The 26,222-nt window shown below is 41.9% G+C and overlaps 1 pseudogene and 3 gene segments (V, D, J or C); 3 read left to right on the top strand and 1 right to left on the bottom strand.

Annotated features, from left to right (window-relative positions):
• Positions 1-9,492: 9,492 nt before the first annotated feature.
• Positions 9,493-10,083, top strand: LOC134380855 (probable non-functional T cell receptor beta variable 7-1). The segment is given in 2 exon segments: positions 9,493-9,547; positions 9,650-10,083. Coding segments are annotated over 2 exon segments (489 nt in total).
• Positions 10,084-16,309: 6,226 nt separating this feature from the next.
• LOC134380854 (large ribosomal subunit protein uL6-like) lies at positions 16,310-16,938 on the bottom strand (annotated as a pseudogene).
• A 1,576-nt stretch (positions 16,939-18,514) lies between these two features.
• Positions 18,515-19,042, top strand: LOC134380852 (T cell receptor beta variable 13-like). The segment is given in 2 exon segments: positions 18,515-18,617; positions 18,729-19,042. Coding segments are annotated over 2 exon segments (393 nt in total).
• A 6,421-nt stretch (positions 19,043-25,463) lies between these two features.
• On the top strand, positions 25,464-26,022 carry LOC134380851 (T cell receptor beta variable 10-3-like). The segment is given in 2 exon segments: positions 25,464-25,512; positions 25,616-26,022. Coding segments are annotated over 2 exon segments (456 nt in total).
• The last annotated feature ends 200 nt before the right edge of the window (positions 26,023-26,222 follow it).

Genomic DNA, 26,222 nt, shown 5'->3' with positions numbered 1-26,222 from the left:
CCCAGCTGCAGCTCTGCCACAGCAGTGACCTCAGCTGCGGCCTCAGCAGCATCCCTCCTACTCAGGCACGCCCAGAGAGGGAAGCTTATGCAACATTAGAGATGTGTAGACACCGTGGACACCACAGGGCCATGTTCTTTTCCCTGTGGCTTTTCATGACTCCAGTTTCCTCCCATGCTCCTTTAGCTATTAGCTTTCTCCCCATGGTCTCTGACCCTGGTTGTCCTCCCCCAGTCCCTGGGCCCTCATCTCTGCATTAACCATGGACGCCTCAGTTCAGTTCCTTCCTCCAGTGCATCATGCCCGGCCCCCACCCCCACCCCACCAAAGGCTTTTCCACCCCCCGGCTGAATTCTCTGCATCCACACAAGTCTCTCCATTTTTGTTCTCCCTGACCCACATCTCAGTTTATCTACCACCCCCTCCTAAAGGAAAAATTTCCTCTAATGTTTTATGAGGCCACATCCCCTAGCTATAAATGCTTGCAGCTTATTGTATTTATAGCATTTAGCACAGTTGTCATTTACATGAATTTGTGTGAATACTTAACAGAAGCCTCTCTTGCTTTCTAGGCTGAAAAGCGTTGTTGGGACTGTGATATTTTTGCTCCCCATTTTAACGCCAGCACCAAGGGCAGCTCCAGGTTCTCGTAGCCAATCTTTAAAGAAGTGATGGAGTTTCAAGATGGCGGCTGCTGCGGCGGCTGGCGCGGAGTAGCTGAGGTGGAAAAGGTGGCCACTGGGCCTCAGGCAGCCGAGAAACTTGTGGACCTTCCTCTGGCCATCTCTTAAGGGAGGACTGCTGCCGTCGTGGGGGCTCAACGCCACTTTGCCCCCGGCAGGAGAGGCTGCCTCATTTACAGGCAACAGCTTTGAAGTGTGGAGCAGGAAAAGAACTGATTCTTAGCTGCAAAAGTGAGTCTTGAAACAGGGAACACGGCGCCAGGGCTGCTGTGGATGCAGCCAGGATCCCGGAGGCTGGGGCCGCACCGAAGGCGGCCAGCTGCCCTATTCAGGATTCGAGGTTTCAGGCCGGCACTAAAGAAGATTTCTGGGAGCGCCCGAGCGGCGCCGCGACTGAACAGCCCGAGGCGGCAGCGCCGAGAACACGGAAGGCAACAAACCAGAGACAGAGCGAGCGCCCGACCTGGCACAGCACTGTGAGTGATCCCTGGCACAGCTCTGTTCGGGGGGTGGATGCCCACGCGGCTCCCACCTGCACCACCAGGCCACTCACTGCCACGGTGCTGCCTCCATTTTGCCAGGTGCGGGCAGCTCCGCCCTGCTCGGCCATCACTGAGCCCATTTGCTTGGCCTGGCGCGGGGCTTTCCGGACCCTGCGGGCCGACCTCCTCTCCCACTCCCTCCGCGGTTCTCTGGCAGGGCTGGGGGTGTGGGGCGTCCCGACCAGTTTTGGGAGGGCTAGGAAGTACGGGCGGGCTGACTGTCACTCCACCACACCCTGGACTCCGGCCCCGGTAAATTTCCTGTTACTGGGAGGCAGATACCATCTCTGCGACCACCAGTTTGGAAAAAAGCCTAACGAATTTCTGGTTGGGAATAGTGTGGTAGGAGAGTTCCCAGGTCCGCTTGAACCTGCCGGAGAGCAGGCTGCAGGTGGGCACTAGACTCGGTTTATACCGGGGGGATACAAAGGTGAACAAGACCCGAGAAAGATCTACACAGTGCTACAAAGGCACCCAGAGAGACCGGTCGTCTGTGCCTAGCAGAAACCTGGTAGACTTCCTGGGCGAGGCGGTGCTGAGCAGGGTCTTGAAGGCCCAGCTGATAGACGAGGGGTGCAGAAGACACGCCCCAGCCCAGCACAGTGTGCACAGAGGGGGGAGACGTGCGGCCAGGGAGCGGAGACTCGACAGAAACCACACACCCGGTGGGGTCGCCACTGCACGATCTAACAGCCTGGGCCAGAGCACACGGAACGGGGAGAAGTCCTGTACAGAAAGTGAAAGCTCAACAGAGATCACACACCCTGTGGTACGTGATCCACCAGCCCAGCAGAGTACAAGCTGACCAGAAAGGTGGATCCCCGGAGAAGCCCAAGACCCGAGGCAACCACACACACAAGACACTAGAGGCCAACTGAGCAGTCACGGCGGGAGCCATACCAAATTGGCAACCACAGCAACATCCTAGTTAGTCATTAGTCTTAAACCGGTGGACTGTGAAACCCCCTGCCACAATGAATAAACACCAAAAAAAAGACACCAGAAATACAAAAAATCAAGAAAGTACACCACCAAAAGTTAATAAATCTCATACTCTAGATCCTATAGAACAAGAAGCCCTTGAAATAACTGACAAGGAATTTTGAGTGATAATTCTAAGGAAACTGAATGAGATACAAGAAAACTCAGCTAGACATCATGATGAAATGAGGAAAAGTATACAGGATCTGAAAGAGGAAATATACAAGGAAATCAATGTCCTGAAAAAAAATGTAGCAGAACTTGCTGAACTGAAGAAGTTATTCAGCGAAATAAAAAACACAACGGAGAGTTTAACCAGCAGGCTTGTCGAAGTTGAAGAGAGAACCTCTGAACTTGAAGATGGGCTGTTTGAAATAACACAAGCAGACAAAAAGAAAGAAAAAAGAATCAAGGACATGGAAGAAAATCTGAGAGAGATATCAGACAACCTCAAGCGCTCAAATATCCGAGTCATGGGTATTCCAGAAGGGGAGGAAAATGGAGATTCCATTGAAAACATATTCAACAAAATAGTGGCAGAAAACTTCCCAGGTATAGGAAAAATCACAGATCTTCAGATCCAGGAAGCTCAACGATCTCCAAACGTATTCAACCCAAAAAGGCCTTCTCCAAGACATGTCATAGTCAAATTGGCAAAACTCAGAGACAAAGAGAGAATCTTAAAAGCTGCAAGAGAGAAGCGTCAAATCACCTATAAGGGAGCCCCAATCAGGTTAACATCACACTTTTCATCACAAACCCTAAAAGCTAGAAAGGAATGGGATGATATTTTCAAAATACTAAAAGACAAAGATTGCCAGCCAAGAATACTCTACCCTGCAAGGCTATCCTTCCGAAATGAGGGGCAAATAGTATATTTCTCAGACAAACAAAAACTGCGGGAGTTCACTACCACAAGACCACCCTTACAAGAAATCCTCAAGGGAGTACTGGGTTTGGTTCCTGAAAAATAACTACCACTGCCATAAAAACCTAAGAAAAATCTAAACCCGCTAGTACAATAAAAATGGCATTCATGAAGAGAAAACAAGCTAACAAAAACACTATCTACAACCTAAGGAACCAACAAACAAAGAAACCAAACAGTAAATCAGAAAGCAAGGAACAAAAGACACCTAAGACAACCAAACAACCAATAAAATGCTAGGAATAAATCAACACCTTTCAATAACAACTCTTAATGTTAAAGGCTTAAATTCCCCAATTAAAAGACACAGACTGGCTGACTGGATCAAAAAGCAGGACCCAACTATGTGCTGCCTACAAGAGACCCACCTCACCCATAAAGATTCACACAGACTAAGAGTGAAAGGATGGAAAAAGATTTACCATGCAAACAGAAAAGAAAAACGAGCTGGAGTGGCTATTCTTATATCTGACAAAATAGACTTTAAACTAAAAACCATAAAAAGAGACAATGAGGGACACTACTTAATGATAAAAGGACTGATCCATCAAGAAGACATAACAATCATAAATATGTACGCACCCAATGTTGGAGCAGCCAGATTTATAAAACAAACTCTATTAGACCTAAAGAAGGAAATAGACACTAATACCATAATAGCAGGGGACCTGAACACTCCACTGTCAATATTAGACAGATCATCTAGGCAAAGAATCAGTAGAGAAACACAAGATCTAAACAAGACTCTAGACCAATTGGAATTGGCAGACATCTACAGAACATTCCACCCAACCACCTGAGAATATTCATTCTTCTCATCAGCACATGGATCATTCTCCAGGATAGATCACATATTAGGTCACAAATCAAGTCTCAATAAATTCAAAAAAATTGGAATTATCCCATGTATCTTCTCAGACCACAATGGATTAAAACTAGAAATTAATAACAAACAAAACTCTGGAAACTATACAAACACATGGAAATTAAACAGCATTCTACTTAATGACATATGGGTCCAAGAAGAAATCAAGCAGGAAATCAAAAAGTATTGAAACTAATGAAAACAATGATACATCATACCAAAACCTGTGGGATACTGCAAAAGCAGTATTGAGGGGAAAATTTATTGCATTAAATGCTCACTTCAGAAGAATGGAAAGATGGCAAGTGAACAACCTAACACTTCACCTTAAAGAACTAGAAAAACAAGAACAATCCTATCCTAAAGTTAGCAGACGGAAAGAAATCATTAAGATCAGAGCAGAACTGAATGAAATTGAAAACCAAAAAACAATTCAAAAGATCAACGAATCAAAAAGTTGGTTTTTTGAAAAGATAAATAAAATTGACAAACCATTAGCATGGCTAACAAAAAAAAGAAGAGAGAAGACTCAAATAACAAAAATTAGAAATGAAAAAGGCGATATTACAACTGATTCATCTGAAATACAAGGAATCATTCGAGACTACTATAAACAACTATACGCCAACAAATTTGAAAATCTGGAGGAAATGGATAAATTTCTGGACACACAGAAGCTCCCAAAACTGAACCGTGAAGACGTAGAAAATTTGAACAGACCAATAACAATAAAGGAGATTGAAGCTGTTATCAGAAGGCTCCCAACAAAGAAAAGCCCAGGACCAGATGGATTCACAGCAGAATTTTACCAAACATTCAAAGAGGAATTGACACCGATTCTTTACAAACTATTCCAAAAGATTGAAACGGACGCAAATCTCCCAAACTCATTCTATGAAGCAAACATCATCCTGATACCAAAACCAGGTAAAGATATAACCAAAAAAGAAAACTACAGACCGATATCCTTGATGAATATAGATGCAAAAATCCTCACTAAAATACTAGCAAACAGAATACAGCAACACATACGAAAAATTATTCATCACGATCAAGTGGGATTCATCCCAGGGATGCAAGGTTGGTTCAACATACGCAAATCAATAAATGTGATACACCATATTAATAAACTCAAACACAAGGACCATATGATCATCTCTATAGATGCTGAAAAAGCATTTGATAAAGTTCAGCACTCATTCATGACAAAGACCCTCTATAAGTTAGGTATAGAGGGAAAGTATCTCAACATAATTAAAGCCATATATGCCAAACCCACTGCCAATATCATCCTGAATGGGGAAAAGCTGAAAGCTTTTCCTTTAAGAACAGGCACTAGACAAGGATGCCCACTCTCACCACTCCTATTCAACATAGTGTTGGAAGTACTAGCCAGAGCAATCAGAGAAGAGAAGGAAATAAAGGGCATCCAGATTGGAAAAGATGAAGTCAAACTCTCCCTGTTTGCAGATGACATGATCCTATATATCGAACAGCCTAAAATCTCTACAAAAAAACTGTTGGAATTGATAAATGATTTCAGCACAGTAGCAGGATACAAAATCAACACACAAAAATCAGTAGCATTTCTTTTCTCCAATAGTGAACATGCAGAAGGAGAAATCAAGAAAGCCTGCCCATTTACAATAGCCACCAAAAAAATAAAATACTTAGGAATTGAGTTAACCAAGGAGGTGAAAAATCTCTATAATGAGAACTACAAACCACTGCTGAGAGAAATTAGAGAGGATACAAGAAGATGGAAAGATATTCCATGCTCTTGGATTGGAAGAATCAACATAGTGAAAATGTCCATACTACCCAAAGTGATATACAAATTCAATGCAATCCCCATCAAAATTCCAAAGACATTTTTCTCAGAAATGGAAAAAACTATTCAGACATTTATATGGAACAATAAAAGACCACACATAGCCAAAGTAATGCTCAGCAAAAAAAATAAAGCTGGAGGCATAACACTACCTGACTTTAAGCTATACTACAAAGCTATAATAACCAAAACAGTATGGTACTGGCATAAAAACAGACACACTGACCAATGGAATAGAATAGAGAATCCAGAAATCAACCCACACACTTACTGCCATCTGATCTTTGACAAAGGCACCAAGCCTATTCACTTGGGAAGGGACTGCCTCTTCAGCAAGTGGTGCTGGGATAACTGGATATCGATATGCAGGAGAATGAAACTAGATCCATACCTCTCACCGTATACTAAAATCAACTCAAAATGGATTAAGGATTTAAATATACACCCTGAGACAATAAAACTTCTTAAAGAAAACATAGGGGAAACACTTCAGGAAATAGGACTGGGCACAGACTTCATGAATACGACCCCAAAAGCACGGGCAACCAAAGGAAAAATAAACAAATGGGATTATATCAAACTAAAAAGCTTCTGCACAGCAAAAGAAACAATTAAAAGAGTTAAAAGACAACCAACAGAGTGGGAGAAAATATTTGCAAAATATACATCTGACAAAGGATTAATATCCAGAATATATAAGGAACTCAAACAACTTTACAAGAAGAAAACAAGCAACCCAATTAAAAAATGGGCAAAAGAGCTAAGTAGGCATTTCTCTAAGGAAGATATCCAAATGGCCAACAGACATATGAAAAAATGCTCAACATCACTCAGCATCCGGGAAATGCAAATCAAAACCACATTGAGATACCATCTAACCCCAGTTAGGATGGCTAAAATCCAAAAGACTATGAACGATAAATGCTGGCGAGGCTGCGGAGAAAAAGGAACTCTCATACATTGTTGGTGGGACTGCAAAATGGTGCAGCCTCTATGGAAAATGGTATGGAGGTTCCTTAAACAATTGCAAATAGATCTACCATACGACCCAGCCATCCCACTGTTGGGAATATACCCAGAGGAATGGAAATCATCAAGTTGAAGGTATACCTGTTCCCCAATGTTCATCGCAGCACTCTTTACAATAGCCAAGAGTTGGAACCAGCCCAAATGCCCATCATCAGATGAGTGGATACGGAAAATGTGGTACATCTACACAATGGAATACTACTCAGCTATAAAAACGAATGAAATACTGCCATTTGCAACAACATGGATGGACCTCGAGAGAATTATATTAAGTGAAACAAGTCAGGCACAGAAAGAGAAATACCACATGTTCTCACTTATTGGAGGGAGCTAAAAATTAATATATAAGTTCACACACACACATACACACATACACACACAAACCGGGGGGGGGGGAAGAAGATATAACAACCACAATTATTTGAAGTTGATACAACAAACAAACAGAAAGGACATTGTTGGGGGGGAGGGGGGGAGGGAGAAGGGAGGGAGGTTTTGGTGATGGGGAGCATTAATCAGCTACAATGTATATCGACAAAATAAAATTTAAAAAAAAAATAAATAAAATAAATAAATAAATAAAATAAAGAAGTGATGAATAATGAAAAACCGTCTAGGTTCCCACTTCGGCCATTCCAGAAGTCTGGACACATTAACCGAGAGCTTCCGTCCTTTGGTCTCTTGAGATCAGAAGAGTCCTGGAGACAGAGGAGAAATCTCCATCATGGATGTGTGAGTGGATCCCAAGCCCTTCTGCAGGACTGAACTCCATGTCCTCCCATCAGCTTCCTGGGCTTGTCCCTTCCTTCAGTCTCCTTCCTTCATAGGCTCCCAGAGTTTGGAGTCTCCCAGACATGGGACACCTAATCACTGGCAGAGTGATCGAAAACATAAGTCAAACCCTGGTGTTAAAAAGTGATGGAGAAGAAAACAAATGGTTTCTCTGATATGTTAGGGAGAGTTTTCCCGAGGCACACAAATCTTGGGTGACTGTGAGGCCATGAGCCTGATACCCTGAGTTATATGACAGATGTCACTTGTATGTATTGGCGGGCAATGCCAGAGACAGAGCCGAGGTTCACCAGCTTCCTCCGGCTCACAGCCTGACTGTGGTGCAGGGTACTGAGCAGACCCCTTCACTTGTTCCTCCCTTTTCCAGATAGAAAAGACTGTCATTGACCACAGAGGCTCCATTTATAGAGCGAGGCCATGCATTAGTCCTTAAAGAATTGTGAGGGTCCTTCTGAGTGGAAATAATCGAATATACCGTCACTAGGATGGCCCAAAGATAGAACAAAGCCCCAATTTTGCCCGAATGATTTACATCCATGCTTTAAAGACTAAAGCAGTTTTATCTCCCCAGGCAGTAAAGACCCAAAATAGACAAGTTATTTCAAAGAGTTGAACCAAAGTTAGGATATTTCCCTAGGGACATCGTGTCTTCCCACCCACTTGCTAAAGCCATATTTGAGAAAGCTGTGACCTATTGATGAACCCTGGAATAACATTACAATGGACTTGATAATACTATTGCTACCTGAATTAGAAACAAAGACCAGCAATGTAAAGCGTAAACCTGGAACTTCACTTTTACTGAGTGTGGAAACACAGGCACTAGAGAACACTCATCTACCTTCCTTGTCAGATGAGGGGACTATGTGACGCCTGCTATAGGCGGGCGCGTCAGAGCCTCCACCGCTTCACGGTGGCCAGGCTTCCCATGGGAGAAGCCCCTTTAGTTCACAGCCAGCACACACTGACATCAACATCAAATCCATCAACGTCTTTGCTCACCCACCTCACCAGTCGGAGACCTGACTTGTGCACCAGGAGCCTGGGATTTTTTTCTCAGTTTATTCAGAGAAAATGGGCCTTTATAAGGTGTTCTATTGCCAGAGCCTTTTTGTACTTTGCCTATTTAGATACTACAAATTCTGCCCCCAGATAAAAGGTCTGAATTAGGAGCTCTCATGTGAATAAAATATGGTTTTAATAAAAAAATTAAATGAGGTATAAAGAATTCAAACTGCTCTCAGGACAAAGACATGGCAGCTCTCCTACCCGCCACCCAAACACCTCCCACACCTGCCCAAATCATGCACAGCGTCAGGAAAATGCGGGGTCAGGGCCAGACAGAGGAGATCTCCAGGGGAGGATGACGGTCAGCATTTAGATCTCCAAAGGGCAGAGCTATTGTGGCATCTAGGTGGCAGTGTCCAGGTGGCACTATGAAAAGAAGCAGAGAAGTGGAAGACAGCCCAGGGACGGAGCCTGGGATCTGGGCGACAGCACCTGGAGTGCTGGGTGGGGACAACCAAATGGTGCTCATAGAATTTTTTTGTACTGAAATCCTCTCTGAGTTACCATTTTTAAAAATTCTATTCCTCGATTTTTCACCTTTTACTGTTTCTGATTATGACTGACAGGATTTTCTCTTTTTTTCCTTCACACTGGTTCATAATAGAATTGTACATCTCAGAGTTGGGGCATCTTAGACTTAGTAAATTAATATCTTGAGCCTCAGTGATGTCACTGTGGGAACTGCCACATGGGGACAAGAAACATCCCTCCTTCTCTGCTCCTTCTCTCAAGAACCTAATCTGGTGAACCTCCCATTCTGTCCTGACCCTGCCATGGACATCAGGCTCCTCTGCTGTGTGGCCGTCAGTCTGCTGGCGGGGAGGGCAGGTGAGTGTGCATGCGTGTGTGTCAGTGTGTGTATTCACATGTGTGTGTGTTTGATGACCATAATTGTGTTCCTCATTCTGTTCCTACCTTCTGTCTCCACAGATCACACAGGTGCTGGAGTCCTCCAGTCCCCCAGGCACAGGGTCACAGAGAGGGGACAGAATGTAGCTCTCAGGTGTGATCCAATTTCTGGTCACACTGCCCTTTATTGGTACCGACAGACCCCAGGGCATGGCCCAGAGTTTTTGATTTACTTCCAAGGCAAGGACACAGCAGACAAATCGGGAATGCCTGGTGACCGGTTCTCTGCTGAGAGGTCTGAAGGCTCGTTCTCCACTCTGAAGATCCAGCCCGCAGAGCAGGGGGACTCGGCTGTGTATCTCTGTGCCAGCAGCTCAGCCACAGTGTGGCACAATCCCCTCCTCCCTGCCCACAAACCCTCATGTGCTCAGCTGTCCTCCCAGTGCTCAGAAGCCCTGCTCTTCCCTCATCAAGGGGGACAAATGTACTTGAGACATCAGGTGTTCTTCTGCTAGTAGGAGGTCAGGAAATGACTCTGAAATACTAGAACAGGCTACACTGGGTAGTAATAACTGTGGCTGATGGATTCTAGGAATCTTTATATATAGTTCAAGATTCTACGGCTGGGAGTAAACACCAGAGCTTAGGCTCAGGGATAGTGGTCAAGTAAATTTTCTCTTATAAAACTGTAAAGTTTTGGCACATTTATAATAAACTTCAATTAGTGTGAGTAATTCACATTTATACTATACCAAGGAGTGGGCCAGATTATCCCAAACAATGTTAAAGCCATGCACAGCTACCAGCCACAAAAATGTTTAGAATTCTTAGTAAGAGCTGCCATCAAAACCAACTATCCAGAAATAATCGCTCACAATAATACACATTATCATATGTCCATATATTGCTTTTTTAATTTCTTTTGACCATTCTGCAATAATTCTGTGTTTAATTTCCTTATTCTCCAGTCTAACTATTTTTTAAATGTAGAAACTCATATTTTGCTTGGTTTTATAAAATGTAACCCCGCTTGAGAAGGTGGTAAAGGGAACTGATTCCAAGAAGATCTGAAGTGCAGTAATATCGTCCATGAAGGATTCTTTGAGGTTTCGAAATAGTTGTATCAATTTAGAGTCTCAGCAGAGGCATATGAGATTTTCAGTCATCTTTGCCTCTCTCTTTCTCTCTTTTTCTCCACCTCGCCCACTCTGTAGGTTAGTTTTTTACGCTCTTAATGGTTTCTTTTGATAAACAGAAGTTTTTAAGCCAAATCATTCCATTGCCCCCCTTTTTGGTTAGCATTTTGTACTGTGATATGCAGTGGAAGAAATCTTTGCCTACTTCACAATGATCATTTTTCAATATTTTCTTTTAAAATCTTTACACTTTAAACCTTTCACACTTAGATCTATAATCCAACTGGAGTTAATCCTTTGTATATGATACAAGTGGTATGAGAAAGAGATCAAGTTATACTTTTTCTACATGATTATCTCTTTCACCCAACAGTAAGTAGAAAAGATACTTCTTTCCTCACCACTCTGTAATATCACTCTTGTCATAAATCAGTCATTATATACGTGTGCATCTGTTTTCTTGGATCTCTATTATGTTGCATTGGTCTGTTTTGTCAGTCCTTGCACTAATAACTCACAGTCTTATTTACTATAGCTTTATGATAGTTTTTAATATTTGATAGTCTAATGCCTCAAGCTTTGTTTTTATTTGTTTGTTTGCTTGATTTTTTAGCCAAGGTTCTTGACCACTTTTGACCCTGTTTACTTTTTATATGTATTTTAGAACCAGCTTGCCAAATTCTTCCAGAAAAAAATGCCTGTGTCTATTTAATTTACTTTGTTTCCAAGTAACTTAAGTCCATCACAGAAAAAATCTAAGAATATCAATAGGAATACAGAAACATTTACCATCCCAAAATATAAAATGCACAATGTCTGGCAACCAACTAATGATTACAGGCATGAATATAAGCAGAAAAATATGGCCCAGACAAAAATTAGTCAATATAACTTAATTTGGAAATGAAAAATTGGCAGACAAAAATATTAAAATTGTTATAAGTGTATAAATGTTCAAAATTTTGTAGAGATGAGAAAGACATGAAAAATTGGAATAAAACTTCTAGAGATAAAAATGACCATGTCTGTGATAAAAAACACACTGAATGGAATTAATAGATTATTAGACATTACAGAAGAAGAGATTGATGAATTGGAAGAAGTAACAATAAACAATTCATAATGAAACACAGAGCAAAAGGACAAAGTCATCAGTGAGCTGGGGGACAGATCCAAGTATCCTAATATGTAATTGGAGACCTCAAGTGTTAAGTTTTTAAAATTTAAATTTGTGTAAAGGAAAATTGGCTGTTTACATCAAAGTGATTCCAAAATAGTGCAAGGGTTCTACAATACATAAAATAAAAATCTAGAACAACAATAACAAAAAGACAGCAAGGAGAAAAATAAATATATATCATATCATTGTAAGATTTTCATAATCTATGGGAAGTCTCTTGAATATGATCTGTTTTGAAATAGAGATGTATACTGCAAACTCTAGAGCAGCCACTAGATTAATAAAACACGAAGTTATACAGGTATGCCTCAGAGATATAGAGGGTTCAGTTCTAGACAACTGCAATAAAGCAAATATCTCAATAAGCAAGTCACACAATTTTTCTGGTTTCTCAGTGCACGTAAAAGCTATGTTTAGACTATACTGTAATCCCTTAAGTGTGAAAAAGCATTATGTCTAAAGAAAAGTACATACCTTAATTAAAAATACTTTATTGCTAAAAAATGCTAGTGATCATTTGAGCCTTCAGGGAGTCATAATCTTTTTGCTGGTGGGACCGGCCTTGATGTTGGTGGCTGCTGTCTCATCAGGGTAGTGGTTGTTGAAGGTTGGGGTAGCTGTGTCGTTTTCTTAAAATAAGAAGATAATAAGTTTGCTGCATTGATTGACCCTTCCTTTCATGAAAAACTTCTTTGCAGCATGCAACGCTGCTTGATAACATTCTACCCATAAAAGAACTTCTTCCGAAATTGGAGTCAATCTCCTCAAACCCTGCTGCTACTTTATCAATTAAGTTTATGTAATATTCAAATCCTTTCTTGCCATTTCAGCAAAGTTCATAGCATCATCAATAAGAGTAGATTCCTTGTCAAGAAACCACTTTCTTTGCTCATCCATAAGAAACAACTCTTCATTCATTAAAGCTTTATCCTGAGATTAAGCAATTGATTCACATCTTCAGGATCCACTTCTAATTCTAGTTCTTTTGCTATTTTCACATCTGCAGTTACTTCCTCCACTGAAGTCTTACACCCCTCAAAGTCATCCATAAGGGTTGGAATCAACTTCTTCCAAACTCTTGTTAATGTTGATATTTTGACCTTCTCCCATGAATCACAAATGTTCTTAGTGGCATCTAGAAAGGTGAATCTTTTCCAGAAGGTTTTTAATTTACTTTGCCTAGATACATCAGAGGAATCACTATCTATAGCAGCTATAACCTTATGAAATGTGTTTCTTATAATAATAAGACTTGAAAATCAAAAGAGCTCCCTGATCCATTGAGGATGGATGTTGTGTTAGCAGGCGTGAAAACAAATTCAATCTCCTTGTACATCTCCATCAGAGTTCTTGGGTGAGCAGGTGTATTGTCAATGAGCAGTGATATTTTGAAAGAAATATTTTTTCTTCTTTACATTTTTTTTTCCTGAGCAGTAAGTTTCAACCATGGGCTTAAAGTATTCAGTAAACCATGCTGTAAGCAGATGTGCTGTCATGCAGGCTTTGTCAGTCCATTTACAGAGCTCAGGCAGAGTAGATTTAGCATAATTCCTAAGGGCGTAAGAATTTTCAAAATGGTAAATGCGCATTGGCTTCAACTTAAAAGTCACCAGTTGCATTAGCCCCTAACAAGAGTCTGTCCTTTGAAGCTTTGAAGCCAAGCATTGACTTCTCCTCTCTAACTATGAGAGTCCTAGATGGCATCTTCTTCCATATGGAAAATCTGTTGTTTAGTGCAGTCACCATCACCAATGATCTTAGCTGGATCTTCTGGATCACTCGCTGCAGCTTCTACATCAGCACTTGCTGCTTCACCTGCACTTCTATGTTATGCAGACGTGTGCTTTCCTTAAACCCCATGAACTAACCTCTGCTAGCTTCAGACTTTCCTTCTGCAGCTTCCTCACCTATCTCAGCCTTCATAGAATCAAAGTGAGCTAGGATCTTGCTCTGGATTAGGGTTTGGCTTAATGGAATGTTGTGTCTGGTTTAGCCTTCTATTCAGACCACTGAGCTTTCTCCATGTCAGCAATGAGGCTGTTTCACTTTATCTTTCACGTGTTCTCCAGAGTAGCATTTTCAATTTCCTTCAAGAATATTTCCTTTGCATTCACAACTTGGCTAACTGTTTGGCACAAGAAGCCTAATTTTGAGCTTATCTCAGCTTCTGACATACCTTCCTCACTAAGCTTAATCATGTCTTGCTTTTGATTTAAGTGAGAGACATGTGACTCTTTCTTTCACTGGAATCTTAGAGGACATTGCATAGTTATCAATTGGCCTAATTTCAATATTGCTGTGTCTCAGGGAATAGGGAGGCCTAAGGAGCAGGAGAAAGATGGGAAATGCCTGGTTGGTGAAGAAGTCAGAACACACATACCATCCAATTGCCATCTTGTATGTGCGTAGTCCGTGGCACCCTAAAGCAGTTACAATAGTGGTAGCAAAGATCACTGATCACAGTTCACTAAAACTAATATGACAATAATAATAAAAAATTTTGAAATATTGCAAGAATTACCAATTAATGTTACATTACATTTTGGTGATGTAACACAGAGACACAATGTGAGCACGTGTTGTTGAAAAACATGGTGTTGCCAGACTTGCTGGATGCAGGGTTGCCACAAACCTTCAAATTGAAAAAACCACATTTTCTGAGAATCACAGTAAAGTGAAGCACAATAAAATGAGGTAGGCCTCTAGATAATAAGCCAAGAAAAAGAGTGAAATTATAGAAATGCTCAATTAATGTACAAGAAAACATCAAGAAAGAACAAAGGAACAAAGAGATGGGACCATGTCTTTGAACAGAACAGAAGTGAAAAATGATAGACACAAACATACCAGATCAAAAATCACATCAAATCTAAATAGTCACAAGGTGCTTATTAAAAAGCACATTGTAATAACGAACAAAACAAAACCAAAAAAAAACAAGCATATGCTGCCTACCAGAAATGCACTATAAAGAAACAAAAGGATGAAAAGATATGTACCATGTTAACACTAATAAAAAGCTATATTAATATCAAAGTAAATTTCATCGCAGAGAAAGTTTCAATAAAAATAAAAATTTATAGTCAGTGATTTACATACCTCTCTTTTATTAATTTTTCAACAAGTCATAAACACACACACACACACACACATACACTGTCAGTAAGGATATAGAAGACGTAAAGAGCCTATCAGCCACCTTGACTTAATTGAAATTTACACAATACTCCACCCAACAGTAGGAGAATACGTATTTTTTTAAGTGTGCCCTGACCATGTATCAGAATGGGCTACACACTCTGGGCTATAAAAGAAGCATCATTAAATTTAAAATTATTCATGGCAAACCAAATGAATTCTCTAACCACAGTGGAACAAAATTAGAAAACAATAACACAAAGATCTCTGGAAAAAATACCAAATAATTTAAAATTAAATAACAATTTTATAAATAACTTATGGGGCAAAACATAAATATAAAGGGAAATTAGAAAGTGCTTTAAACTGAACAAAAATGAATGTATATCAGCACCGACAGAATGCCACTGATGCAGTATTTGGGGGAAAACAGAAGAACAAGGGAAAATTTCCTATTCATTTGGAGGTCAGCACTACTCTGATACCCAAATCAGACAGAGGTATTAGAAAAAAAGAAAACTACAGACCAGTATCCCTCATGAATGCAGATTCAATAATTCTTTCAAAATTACAGAATTGATAGTCTGTAACATATCTTGACCAAGCGGGATTTCTCTCAGTGACGGGCAATTGGTATAACATTCAAAAAATAGTTTATGTAATTTACCCTGTTAGTACTAAAAAAATAGGGTACTAATTTACCTTATTAGATTGAAAACCATATGATCATATCTATAAGTGTCCACAAAACATTCGTTAAAATTTAATATCCATTCCTGAGAAAAACTCACAGCAAACTCAGAGTAATAGGAAACTTCCTTCACATCATAAACGGCACTTATGTAGAACCTATGGTTAAATGCTAGACTATTTCTGCATTTAGACTGTGGTAAGTAAAAGATTCGTATTGTACTCTCTAGATCAAACACAAAAAGTACCACAAAGAGGGGGGAAAACTTCTTCTTAACAAATGGTGCTGAAGAAATCAGAATATCAATATGGAAAAATAAAGAATCCCAATCTTTACCTCACTTCATAAACCAGGCCCAGGCAAACTACAGCGCGTAAGCCAAATCTGGCCCCTGCCTGCTTTCACGTGGCCCAGGAACTAACAATAGTTTGTATATTTTATTTATTATTTATTTAGTTTTTGTTCTTAGCATATTAGCGTTTATTCCTGAACTGTTTCCTTGCCAAGTAGGTGGAGAAAATAATCCGTTTAAGAAAAAGTCTCAAATCCATAGGTCTTTTATATTATCATTAAAATTTACAAGCATGTCTCAGGAATCATCCTGCAGCTTGTTTCTGTAGCTGCACAAGTCTTAGATCTTTTTCATCAGCCTGATGAACTATTCCTTTTTCAGAGACATAGATGTATCCAAAGTTTTCAGATATCCTTGATTTTAACTGTTGTGGCTTGCTGGATCAAAGCAGCTGAGTTTGAAACAAGTTCAATGTCATTTCCTTCAAGGATAAACTCATCTTTCTGGGCTTGAGATAGTGAACAAGCAACACCCGGCCTCATTTGAACCCTGCAGATGTATTTTTCACCCAAGAAATTTCGGATTTCAACAAGAGACTCATTCTCCTGAATAATGCCGTCGATGGAGAGGTGACCACACACAGACCTCATCTTGTTACAGAAGGCCAGCGTAACACATATGATCATGTTCTGTACATGACTACAGGTAGTGCGAACAGTAGCCAGATCCTTTCTATTTCCCTACTATTTGTCAACCCAGAGCCTCTTCTTTTTGTTTCCAAGGAGACTGAGCATTAAAGTCACATACATTGATGTGATTGAAGTCCCTCTGCCAGGCTCCTCTGGGGCCCTTCACTATAACTGTGCATCCCTTCAGAGTGATGTCAAAGTTTTCTGGAATGTCAACACTCTGATTGCCGAAAATGGTCTTCATTCTCGCACTAGATGCAGCAGAGTGTTTATTCATTTTCAATGGCCGTAAGAGAATAAAAAGAATAGGATCTTGTCACATATGAAAATTACACAGAATTGAAGTTTCAGTATTTGCAAATAAAGTTTTATTGGAACACAGCCAGATCATTTATCCAATGTCTGTGGTTACTTTTGCAGTACAGTGAAAGTGTTGAGTAGTTGAGACAGAGACTGCATGGTACACAAAACCTGAAATATTTACTATCTGACCCTTTACAGAGAAAGTTTGCTGACCCTCGTCTTAAATGAAAATGAATATAAGATGGACCAACATCCTCAATGATCTAAAAATTAGAAATCTAAAGAATCTTGAAGAAAACAACAGATTCTCTTCATGACCTAGGGGTAGGCTAGGATTTCTTAAAAAGACAAAAAGTGTTCCAACCCTAAAAAATGTGGTTTGTTCTAAAACCTTTTTAAAAAAAGTTCATCAAAATATATTCTTAAAAAAATGTATATTTCTGAAAAAGGGCTTGATTCATATTATAAAGAATTCCTACAAATCAAATAAAAACAAACAATTTAATAACAATAGCAAAAAGAACAGATGAACACAGGGTGTTCAAAAATGGAGGTTATATAAGTAGGGAGTTATTTCCCCGGGTGCTTAAGTTTTTGGCTGACAGAACTCCAGTGTCAGCCCCTGCAGGAATTACCTTCAGTTAAAGAGAGCATTTTCCCCCAGTCCCACCCCATTCGTAGTGTAGATGCCATCTCAGGACTGGCTGGTATCACCCCCGTTACACACTACTTGAGAGTTAGCATGTTTACTCCCCATTTGGAAAACATGTTTGCTTCATGCCTCCATTATTACCACAGGAAAAGTCAAGTTCGAGGCAGGTAAACCTCAAATCAGCAAGAGCTGAGCTGTGTCCTGAGATCCTGATGCCTAACCTAGAAAGCACCAGCCTCCTTGGCCGACTCAACAGAGGCACATGCTAGTGACTGCACAACTGGCCACTTGAGGGCGCTGTGGATCCACTGAGTGAGCTGCTGATAGCTCTGTCTGGGGAAGGAGGGTTAAGGGAGACAGTCTTGGCTTGGTCCCTGCATCAGAGATATTACTTGATGAACCAGAGGTACTGCTGGCACGGGAGGGGTTAACTTGAGTCTTCTCTCATCAACTGATGTGCAGGTGTGTTCTCATGGCAGGGAGCCAGGACCTGCAGCCTTGCCTGGGTAGAGGTCTCTCTGGAGCTTCCATTTGATGGGGAGCGTGATGAGGCTTCAGTGGGGCAGCCTGGATGGCCCAGGCCAGCTGTGGACAGTGGAGCACCTGCCTCAGAGGAAAATCAGAGAAGCGGTGGGGGGTGGACGTCTGCCCCAAACCCTGCCCTGCCCAGCTCAGCAAGGGTAGCTCTCCCTGACCTGTAGGAGGCTGGACAGAATGGGGGAAGACCTGACACAGCTGAGCCTGACCAGGGATGTGTGGGTTGCCTATGGGAGCCTACAGGGATGGTGACATCAGAACAGTGATGTCACAGGCAAATTCTCCAAACACAGAAAAGAGGGGAGCAAACTCCTCCCTCTCACCCCAGGAGCACAGTGTCCTGAGTAAGGAGATGCCTGCTCCTGTCCTGCCTGATGCTGCCTGGGGCACCAGGCTCCTCTGCTGTGTGACCCTTTGTCTCCTGGGGATAGGTGAGTCTTGAGTACACTTGGGACATCCCCTAAGTGCAAGGTGTGGTCATTGCTGGAATATAAATCTCCTCCCTGGGCCAAGGCTTCAGCTTCTGTCTCCTTCCTCCACAGGTTCAGTGCATGCTGAAGTCATCCAGTCCCCAAGACACCTAATCAAAAGAGTGGGGGGACAGGCCATTCTGAAATGCCATCCCGTCTCTGGCCATGACACGGTGTACTGGTACCAGCAGGCTCCAGGTCAGGGCCTCCAGTTCCTCATTTCATATTATCAAAAGATGCAGAGAGATAAAGGAAACATCCCTAGTCGATTCTCAGCTCAGCAGTTCAGTGACTACCACTCTGAGCTCAACATGAGCTCCTTGGAGCTGAAGGACTCAGCCTTGTATCTCTGTGCCAGCAGCTTCGGCACAGCCCTGCAGACTTAGTGTCTTTCTGTACCCAAACCTTCCTGTGCCAGCTGAGGATGTAATGGGGGTAGGGTTCTCTCACAGCCTTAGCCAAGCCCCAAGGATGCTTGTGGTTCTTTCCTAACCCTCTGTTCAGGCCTCAGATCCACTGGATGTTCTCACATCTCTGCCAGCATTTTTCAGTTCTGAGCAAGTGTTAGGAGCTCCTACTGTGTGCTACAGTGTGGGTACATTATGTGTTTTAATGCAAGGACTTTAGTGTATCCTCTTCACAGATGTGGAAAATCTCAGTGTAAAATTTAACAGACAGGGAGTGTAACTCCTGGACATCCTTAGTATATATTTACAAATATCACAGACAAGATCGAAGCTACAACTTCATGCCTCCTAAAATAAAGTTAATAAATAAATGGTATTTCCGAGATGTTGGTCCGTAAGATGGAGCAGAGCACTACCTCGTCTATTTTGACACCAGCTGAGCTGCAGTGGGAAGTCACACATTATGGGATGGGGTTACTATGGCTTATTTTCTGCCAACTTCTAGGACATGGAACTTCAAGCCAGAGAATGTTTGTCCTGTCATAGTTCCATATAGAGTGGAGCCATGATATCTCCTAAACAGGGGGTAAGTGACTGGAGGAATTTCCAGTACATCAGAGGACTCAGCCAAGGAAACAGAACCCTCTAGGAACTGCAAGCATAGTGGGAGTTAATACAGGCAATTACCGCTTATAAACCACTGGACGGTCCAGAGGAGGGAGGGTCCCAGAAGGCTTCAGCTTGTGCTCTCGGGTCCTCCACTAGTGATCAGAAAATCAGAAGTTGCTCCTTTTGCCCAGGTCAGTAGCTGCAGAAAACAGCTGAGAGTCACAGTGGTCTTGCAGTGAAAGAGTGAGTGATTCAATAGGGAAATGACAAGAGGTCACTTCCAAATCCACCTCTCTGCTGCCAGCAGATGAAAATGTCTTTCTTCTGCTTCCAAATTTTCTACAAATATAGCTTAATAAAGGAAGCTAAACTGAAACATGCTGTCATGAGAATCTTGGAAGTGTATCTTCAAGTCTTCCAGTTCTTGCATTGAGAGAGAGACTATTTTTTTAAAATATAGTCAAGAGACCATATTTAGCACTAAAATGGAGAGTATGAGAGTAAGTTTTCATCTTTCTGTCATCTTGTTGGTGAAAATCTATTGTAGTTTAGCTGTAGTTTAATTGTTGTTCATTTGTTAATTCACTCAATAGATATTTCTGAAATACCTACATTACTTAAGAAAAATCCCTTGGTCTATGGGAAATGAGATGAATTGAAAATGCACACCCTTTGTCTTTAAGATGTTTTAAATCTGGCAATATAAGATGCCCCAGTTATTCATACATGATTTATGATGCATGAAAGCCACTTGAATCAGACAGTTTCCTAGCCAGAAACAGAGGACATGCTCTAAAGGGTTGAATGAAGACAATTTATCAAGAGACTGGTGCAGAGGAGCTGACAGGTTTAGGGAAGCCAAGAAGTGGTTGGGGCCCCAGGGGTTGCCCGCACAGTGGGCAGCCTGCACAGCTCCTGAGCCTGAAGGGAGGGGCTGTGTTACTGCAGCTGCGTGAGAGCTACAGGGAGAGGCTGCCCAAAGGGAGGGCTCAGTCAAGGCCAGAAGCTTGTGAGACAGGAGTGGGAGGCCCAAGACCTCTGCACTCTCTCTTGGCCACCCTTCAGTCTGTTTCTGGTGCCTCCAACTGGCAAACTCAATGGAAAGCCTGGATAGTTCCCTCTGTAGACACCAGGCTTCTTGAGCCCAGCACAGGTCAGGAGACCATGGAGGGCAATAGGGTGGAGGGTGGGCTGCACACGGCGAGTCACCAGAACAGCCACTTGCAAACGTAAGATGTGCCCTTTGCAGATGCAGGTGCACATATCCTGACCAACTCAAATGCTTTAATTCTACACTTCTGTGAACTTGTAGAAAATCTCTTTAATTATTGCTCATTTTATCCGTGCCATATACTTAAGTACATTATTTCCATTCATTTCTTAACCCTGTGAGGTACAACAACCTACCCACATTTCAGAGGTGAAAAAAATTTTAAAAATCAAAAACAGATTGTTAGAGAGTTTAGATCATTTGCTAGAGGAGGCAAAGCTAGCAAATACAGATGGTCCCCATGTATGTTTTTACTTTGCAACAGTGCAAAACTGATACGCATTCAGTAGTAACTGTACTTCGAATTTTGAATTTTTTTTTCCTGTGCTAGTGATATGCATTATGATGCACTCTTGCAGTGCTGGGCGGCAGCAGCCACAGCTCCCAGTCAGCTTCAAATAATCACGATGGTAAACCACCGATCCTGTACAGTGTACTGTGTTCAACAAATTACATGAGACAGTCAAAACTTTGTTATAAAATAGGCTTCGTGTTAGATGACTTTGCTCCTCTATACACTAATATGAGTGTTCTGAGCACTGTTAAGGTGGGTCAGGCTAAGCTATGTTGTTCGGCAAGTGGGGTGTATTAAATGCATTTTTGACATGATAATTTAAACTTAATGTTTTATCAGGATGTAACCCCAAACTAAGTCAAGGAGCATCTGTATCAGAACTGGGAATCAATCATAGAACATACTGAGTTTTGATCCATGCTTTTAATTAGCCTATCTTCAGGCATTTTGGTAGAGGGAGACAGCATCAAAATTAGAAATATTAGCCCAAATGTCACTTTTAGATAAACTGGCTCTGACACAACTAATTGGCATAATATCTTTTGCCTGGGTGACTACATGCTAAAGAAAAATGAGCTCCAACTTTAGAGACAAGGAGATCTTGGAGGTTTATATTCTGACCCCTTGAGCTGGTGACTTGAAAAATATTTGGCTGAGTTTTCTTATGTGTAAACCGACTCCAATAATATGTATCTTGCAGACATTTTATGCAGATAAATAAAACAAAGTAATACAAAGTATAGGTTCAAAAACTCTTAGTTCCTTGTTAATTCTGACATATCTCTAGGCTAGAACAATTATGTACTATGTGCATTTCTGGAATCAAAGGCAGACATGGATGATTTGTTGGCTGATTTACCTGTGTTACAGATGCAAAGTCACCTGAAATGCAAAAATAAAAGTCTGATACTTCATTATGTGAAATTAACTATAAAGAGTTGCCTCTTGAAGGAATATGAAAACTTTACCCATTACTGCCCTTCCTGCTTGATACTGTGTGCTATACATGATACACATGAAGGTGAGGTGCTCCCAGAAATTTGTGGCTTCAGAGCAATTAGCAATCCCACAAAAGAGCTGATAGAACAGGGGACAGATTCACTGGAAGAGAAAGCATCACAGAGGAGACTCCAGTGCCCACCATCACCTCCTCACTGCCCACTGCTGATCCAGCCTCAGCTGCAGTGGACAGTTCTGAGCAAGTCCACTTTCAGCTCTGCTGACAGTGCTCTTCCTCACGGGCCTGCCGAGGATCTCTCTGCTTTCTGCCCTGGGGACATCTCTGATATCACATGAGCCCACTTGGCATATAAGCCAAGAGCTGCAGGGCTGCTAATGCTCCTGGTGGGACAGGACAGGGGACAAAAATGACAGCATCTTCACTCAGGTGGACAATTCTGAGAGGTGTTCTGTGCGAGGATCTGATGGACTCCATCTCTTGTTACCCCAACACAAGCTCAATATTGCACCTTTATCCTGGCTTCCTCCTCCCTATTTCATTCTCCCTGCTCTCTTACCCCTAATTCCTGGGACCATTCTCCAAATAAACTACTTGCACCTAAGAGGTCCGCATCACAGTCTTTACATTCAGGGCCTAACCTGTGACAGTGATGGGATGAAGTGACCATCTGAAGACTCTTCCCTGCAAAAGAGACCACCATTTTTCTTTTATTTATACCACTGTGCATTCCTTCGAAAGTCTCATAATGACATTTATGAACTAATCTTTTCCAAGTCCTTTTTGATTTACTTTGAATTTACAGCAGACTCGCATCTGTCCCTGCTCCCTTAAAGCTCTGAACTTATTTGTAACTGGTTTTATTAAGTTTATGTTTTACAGATTTAGGGTGTGCCTGGACTCAGATAACAATTCATTACTTTTTAAAATTTATTTTACATTTAATGGTTGTGGATGCAGAGTATACCCAGGTTTTGTTGGGCTTGAAGCTCATAAAATTTTAGGGAACTCTGGAAAAGAGAATATAAAATAAAACAGTCTTGGAAATATCCTGTGCACGTGAGAAGGGCTGACATTATTCCTCATTGACCTTATGGCAAATCCACCTCTAGTTACCATCTGTAGGTGCTGACCAGGTGTCTGGGAAACACCAGCACAGAAAACAGACGAAGCTTCAAGATGAGATGCATGTTTCAGTAAACGGAAAATTTTGATTCAACTAATTATTTAAAATGTAAACAAAAAGATCTTCCTGGTAAATGCTTATTTCCCCAAAGAGGTTAGAGTTTTGTTTGGAATGCTAACATTACTGGTAGGTCATGTCTTATTTTCTGAATAATCTTCATAGCTCTGAGATTCTAATTGCCCTATAGCAAGGAATGTGAGCCCTGAGAAAGAAAGCTCTGCTTTCTTACCCTGACCCATCCATTCACAATGGGCTCCTTTGGGGTGTTGCTTTTGGTCTCCTGGGACCAGGTGAGATCTGGACACAGATGGAAAAGCCCTTTCTGAGCCTGCCAGGTCCCAGCCACAGATTTTCCATGTGGTGCTCCATTGACCTCCTCCTTGTCTCTACTTCTGCTTCTGTGTCCTTTCTCAACAGACCATGATTGTAGGAATTACCCATCAAGATTATCTTAGGACGTGTCACCACAGAAAGACACCTCACACTGAGATTGACGTGTACATGAAATAATAATGTGTTGTTACTGACTAAATGTAAGGTTTCCACTATTGTCCATTTATGTCTCAATATTCTATCATTTGGTAGATGTAGGTCCTTCTGAACGGACATAAGACATTTCCCTGTGACCCTGGAGCCACCAGACACATGTACTTCTGGGTGAACATCTCCTCCGCATTCCTAATGAGCCTCTTCTCTTTCTCACAGAAAGCACAGGCAAGGGGACTTCGGTGGCCCTGTCCTCAGTGGCCTCACTTGAAATGAAGCTAGAAGTCATACTTGTATTAGTCAGGGTTCTCCAGACAGACAGAACCTGTATGAGATGATAGATAGAAATATAGGTAGACAGATAGATGGCAGATAGATTGATAGGAAGATGACATATACATAAATGAGGATTGTTTAGGGGAATTGGCTCATGAGATTATGGAGACTGAGAAGTCCCGCTGTATGCTGTTTGCAATTTGGCAAACTAGGGAGGCCAGTAGGAGGGCTCAGTCCAAAGTCCTCATACCCAAGGAAGCTGATGCTCTAACTGTCAGTACAAGACCAAAGGCCTGAGAACCCGAGGCCACTAGTCCAAGTTTCAGAGTCCAAAGGCAAGAGAACCTGGAATTCTGATATCCCAGGGTAGGAGCAGAAGGTGTCCTAGCTCCAGAAGAGAGGGAGTAAATCACCTTTCCTTTGTCTTCATGTTCTATCTGGTCCCCAGCCCATTAGATGTTGCCAGCCAACTTGAGGGTCGATCTTTCCCACCCAGTCCACTGACTCACAAGGCCTGAAACACCCTCACAGACATAACCAGAAATAATGCTTTACCAGCTATAGAAATACCCCTTAACCCAGTCAAGTTGACATATAACATTAACCATCACAGTACTCAAGAAAACTCACAGAGGTCTGAGCTTGCAGGACAGGGCTCTTGCCAGGTGAATTGATGTGAGACAGTGTAAAACAATTCTTCACATTCTAGTGACCCTGACCTTGAAAATTTTAAGGCTTTCTAGATGTCGGGTGGCTCTTGTAGCCCAGCTCTTGTAGACTGACATCCAATTATCCAGAGTTTAGGCAAAGAGAAAAACTTATGCGTTTGAGGAGATACTCAAAGGCAAATTTTGAGCATAGAAATCATAAAAGGCACCAGGACTCCCATGAGGATGGCCCTTAGACTACAGAAATATGAGAAAAAGTAAAACAATACATAAATAAGGAATTGTATCCTAATGGGAATAGAATATGCAGAGAGGAACAAATGCCCTCTATAATATCAGGGAAAGAGCATATGCACTGATAAGATTTACTTAAAATCTGATTACAAATTCTGTCCATTCTGAAATGTTAAATGGTGTATTATTTTTAAATATTACTGTACAGATACTATAAGATTTAACACACACACACACACACAGACACACACACACACACACACAACTGATGGATTGTTCCTGGGGGATAGGGCGTGGCAAGCCAGCTCTGCAGCTCAAGAAGTAGTCAGGGACAGTGACCTCACTGAGTCACTCAGAGCCCAAGTTCTGTTTCCCCAAAGCAGGACTGGGAGACACAAGATTCTGCCCTGGACCTGAAATGGGCCCCAGGCTCTTGTTCAGTGTGGCCCTTTTTCTGCTGTGGGCAGGTGAGTGCTGGTCACACACGGGTTTCCTTTCCAAGAATTCCCAAGACTGCAACACAAGCCTTTTTCCTGCATCATCATGAGGCTTTGTCACTCTCTGTTGTAGGCTGCATGAATGCTGGAGTCACTCAGAACCCAAGATACAAGGTCACAAGGACAGGAAAGGAGGTGACTCTGAGATGTCACCAGACTGACAACCATTACTACATGTATTGGTACCGACAGGACCATGCGCTGGGGCTGAGGCTGATCCATTACTCATCTGACCCCGGTAACACTGAAAAAGGAGAAGTCTCTGACGGCTACAGTGTCTCTAGATCAAGTAAAGAGGACTTCCCCCTCACTCTGAAGTCAGCCACCCCCTCGCAGACATCTGTGTACTTCTGTGCCAGCAGTGAGTCCACAGCGCTGCACGCCCGCCTCCTCTCTGCACATAAAGGGGAGTTAGACACACTGAGGTTGCCCTGTGCTCAGGAGTCCCCGCCCCTCCCTGGGAAGTCCCTGCCTGCATAGGAGTCACAGAGCACTTGCCAGACCAGTGGCTTCAGAACATGAGCAAAGTGAAGCCCTACAGCCTATGTAAGCCTACAGGGCCCTAGACCTCCCTCTCCATTATGTTTTTTGTCTCCTCTTCTGCTCCTCTTTCCCTTGCTTATTTTTTCATGGCCACACCGGCCTTCTGGCCATTCCTCAAATATGCCTGGAAGACTTCT

The sequence above is a fragment of the Cynocephalus volans genome, chromosome 6 (genome assembly GCF_027409185.1).
Source record: "Cynocephalus volans isolate mCynVol1 chromosome 6, mCynVol1.pri, whole genome shotgun sequence".
NCBI lineage: Eukaryota > Metazoa > Chordata > Mammalia > Dermoptera > Cynocephalidae > Cynocephalus > Cynocephalus volans.
This window is presented reverse-complemented; position numbering and strand designations above follow the sequence as displayed.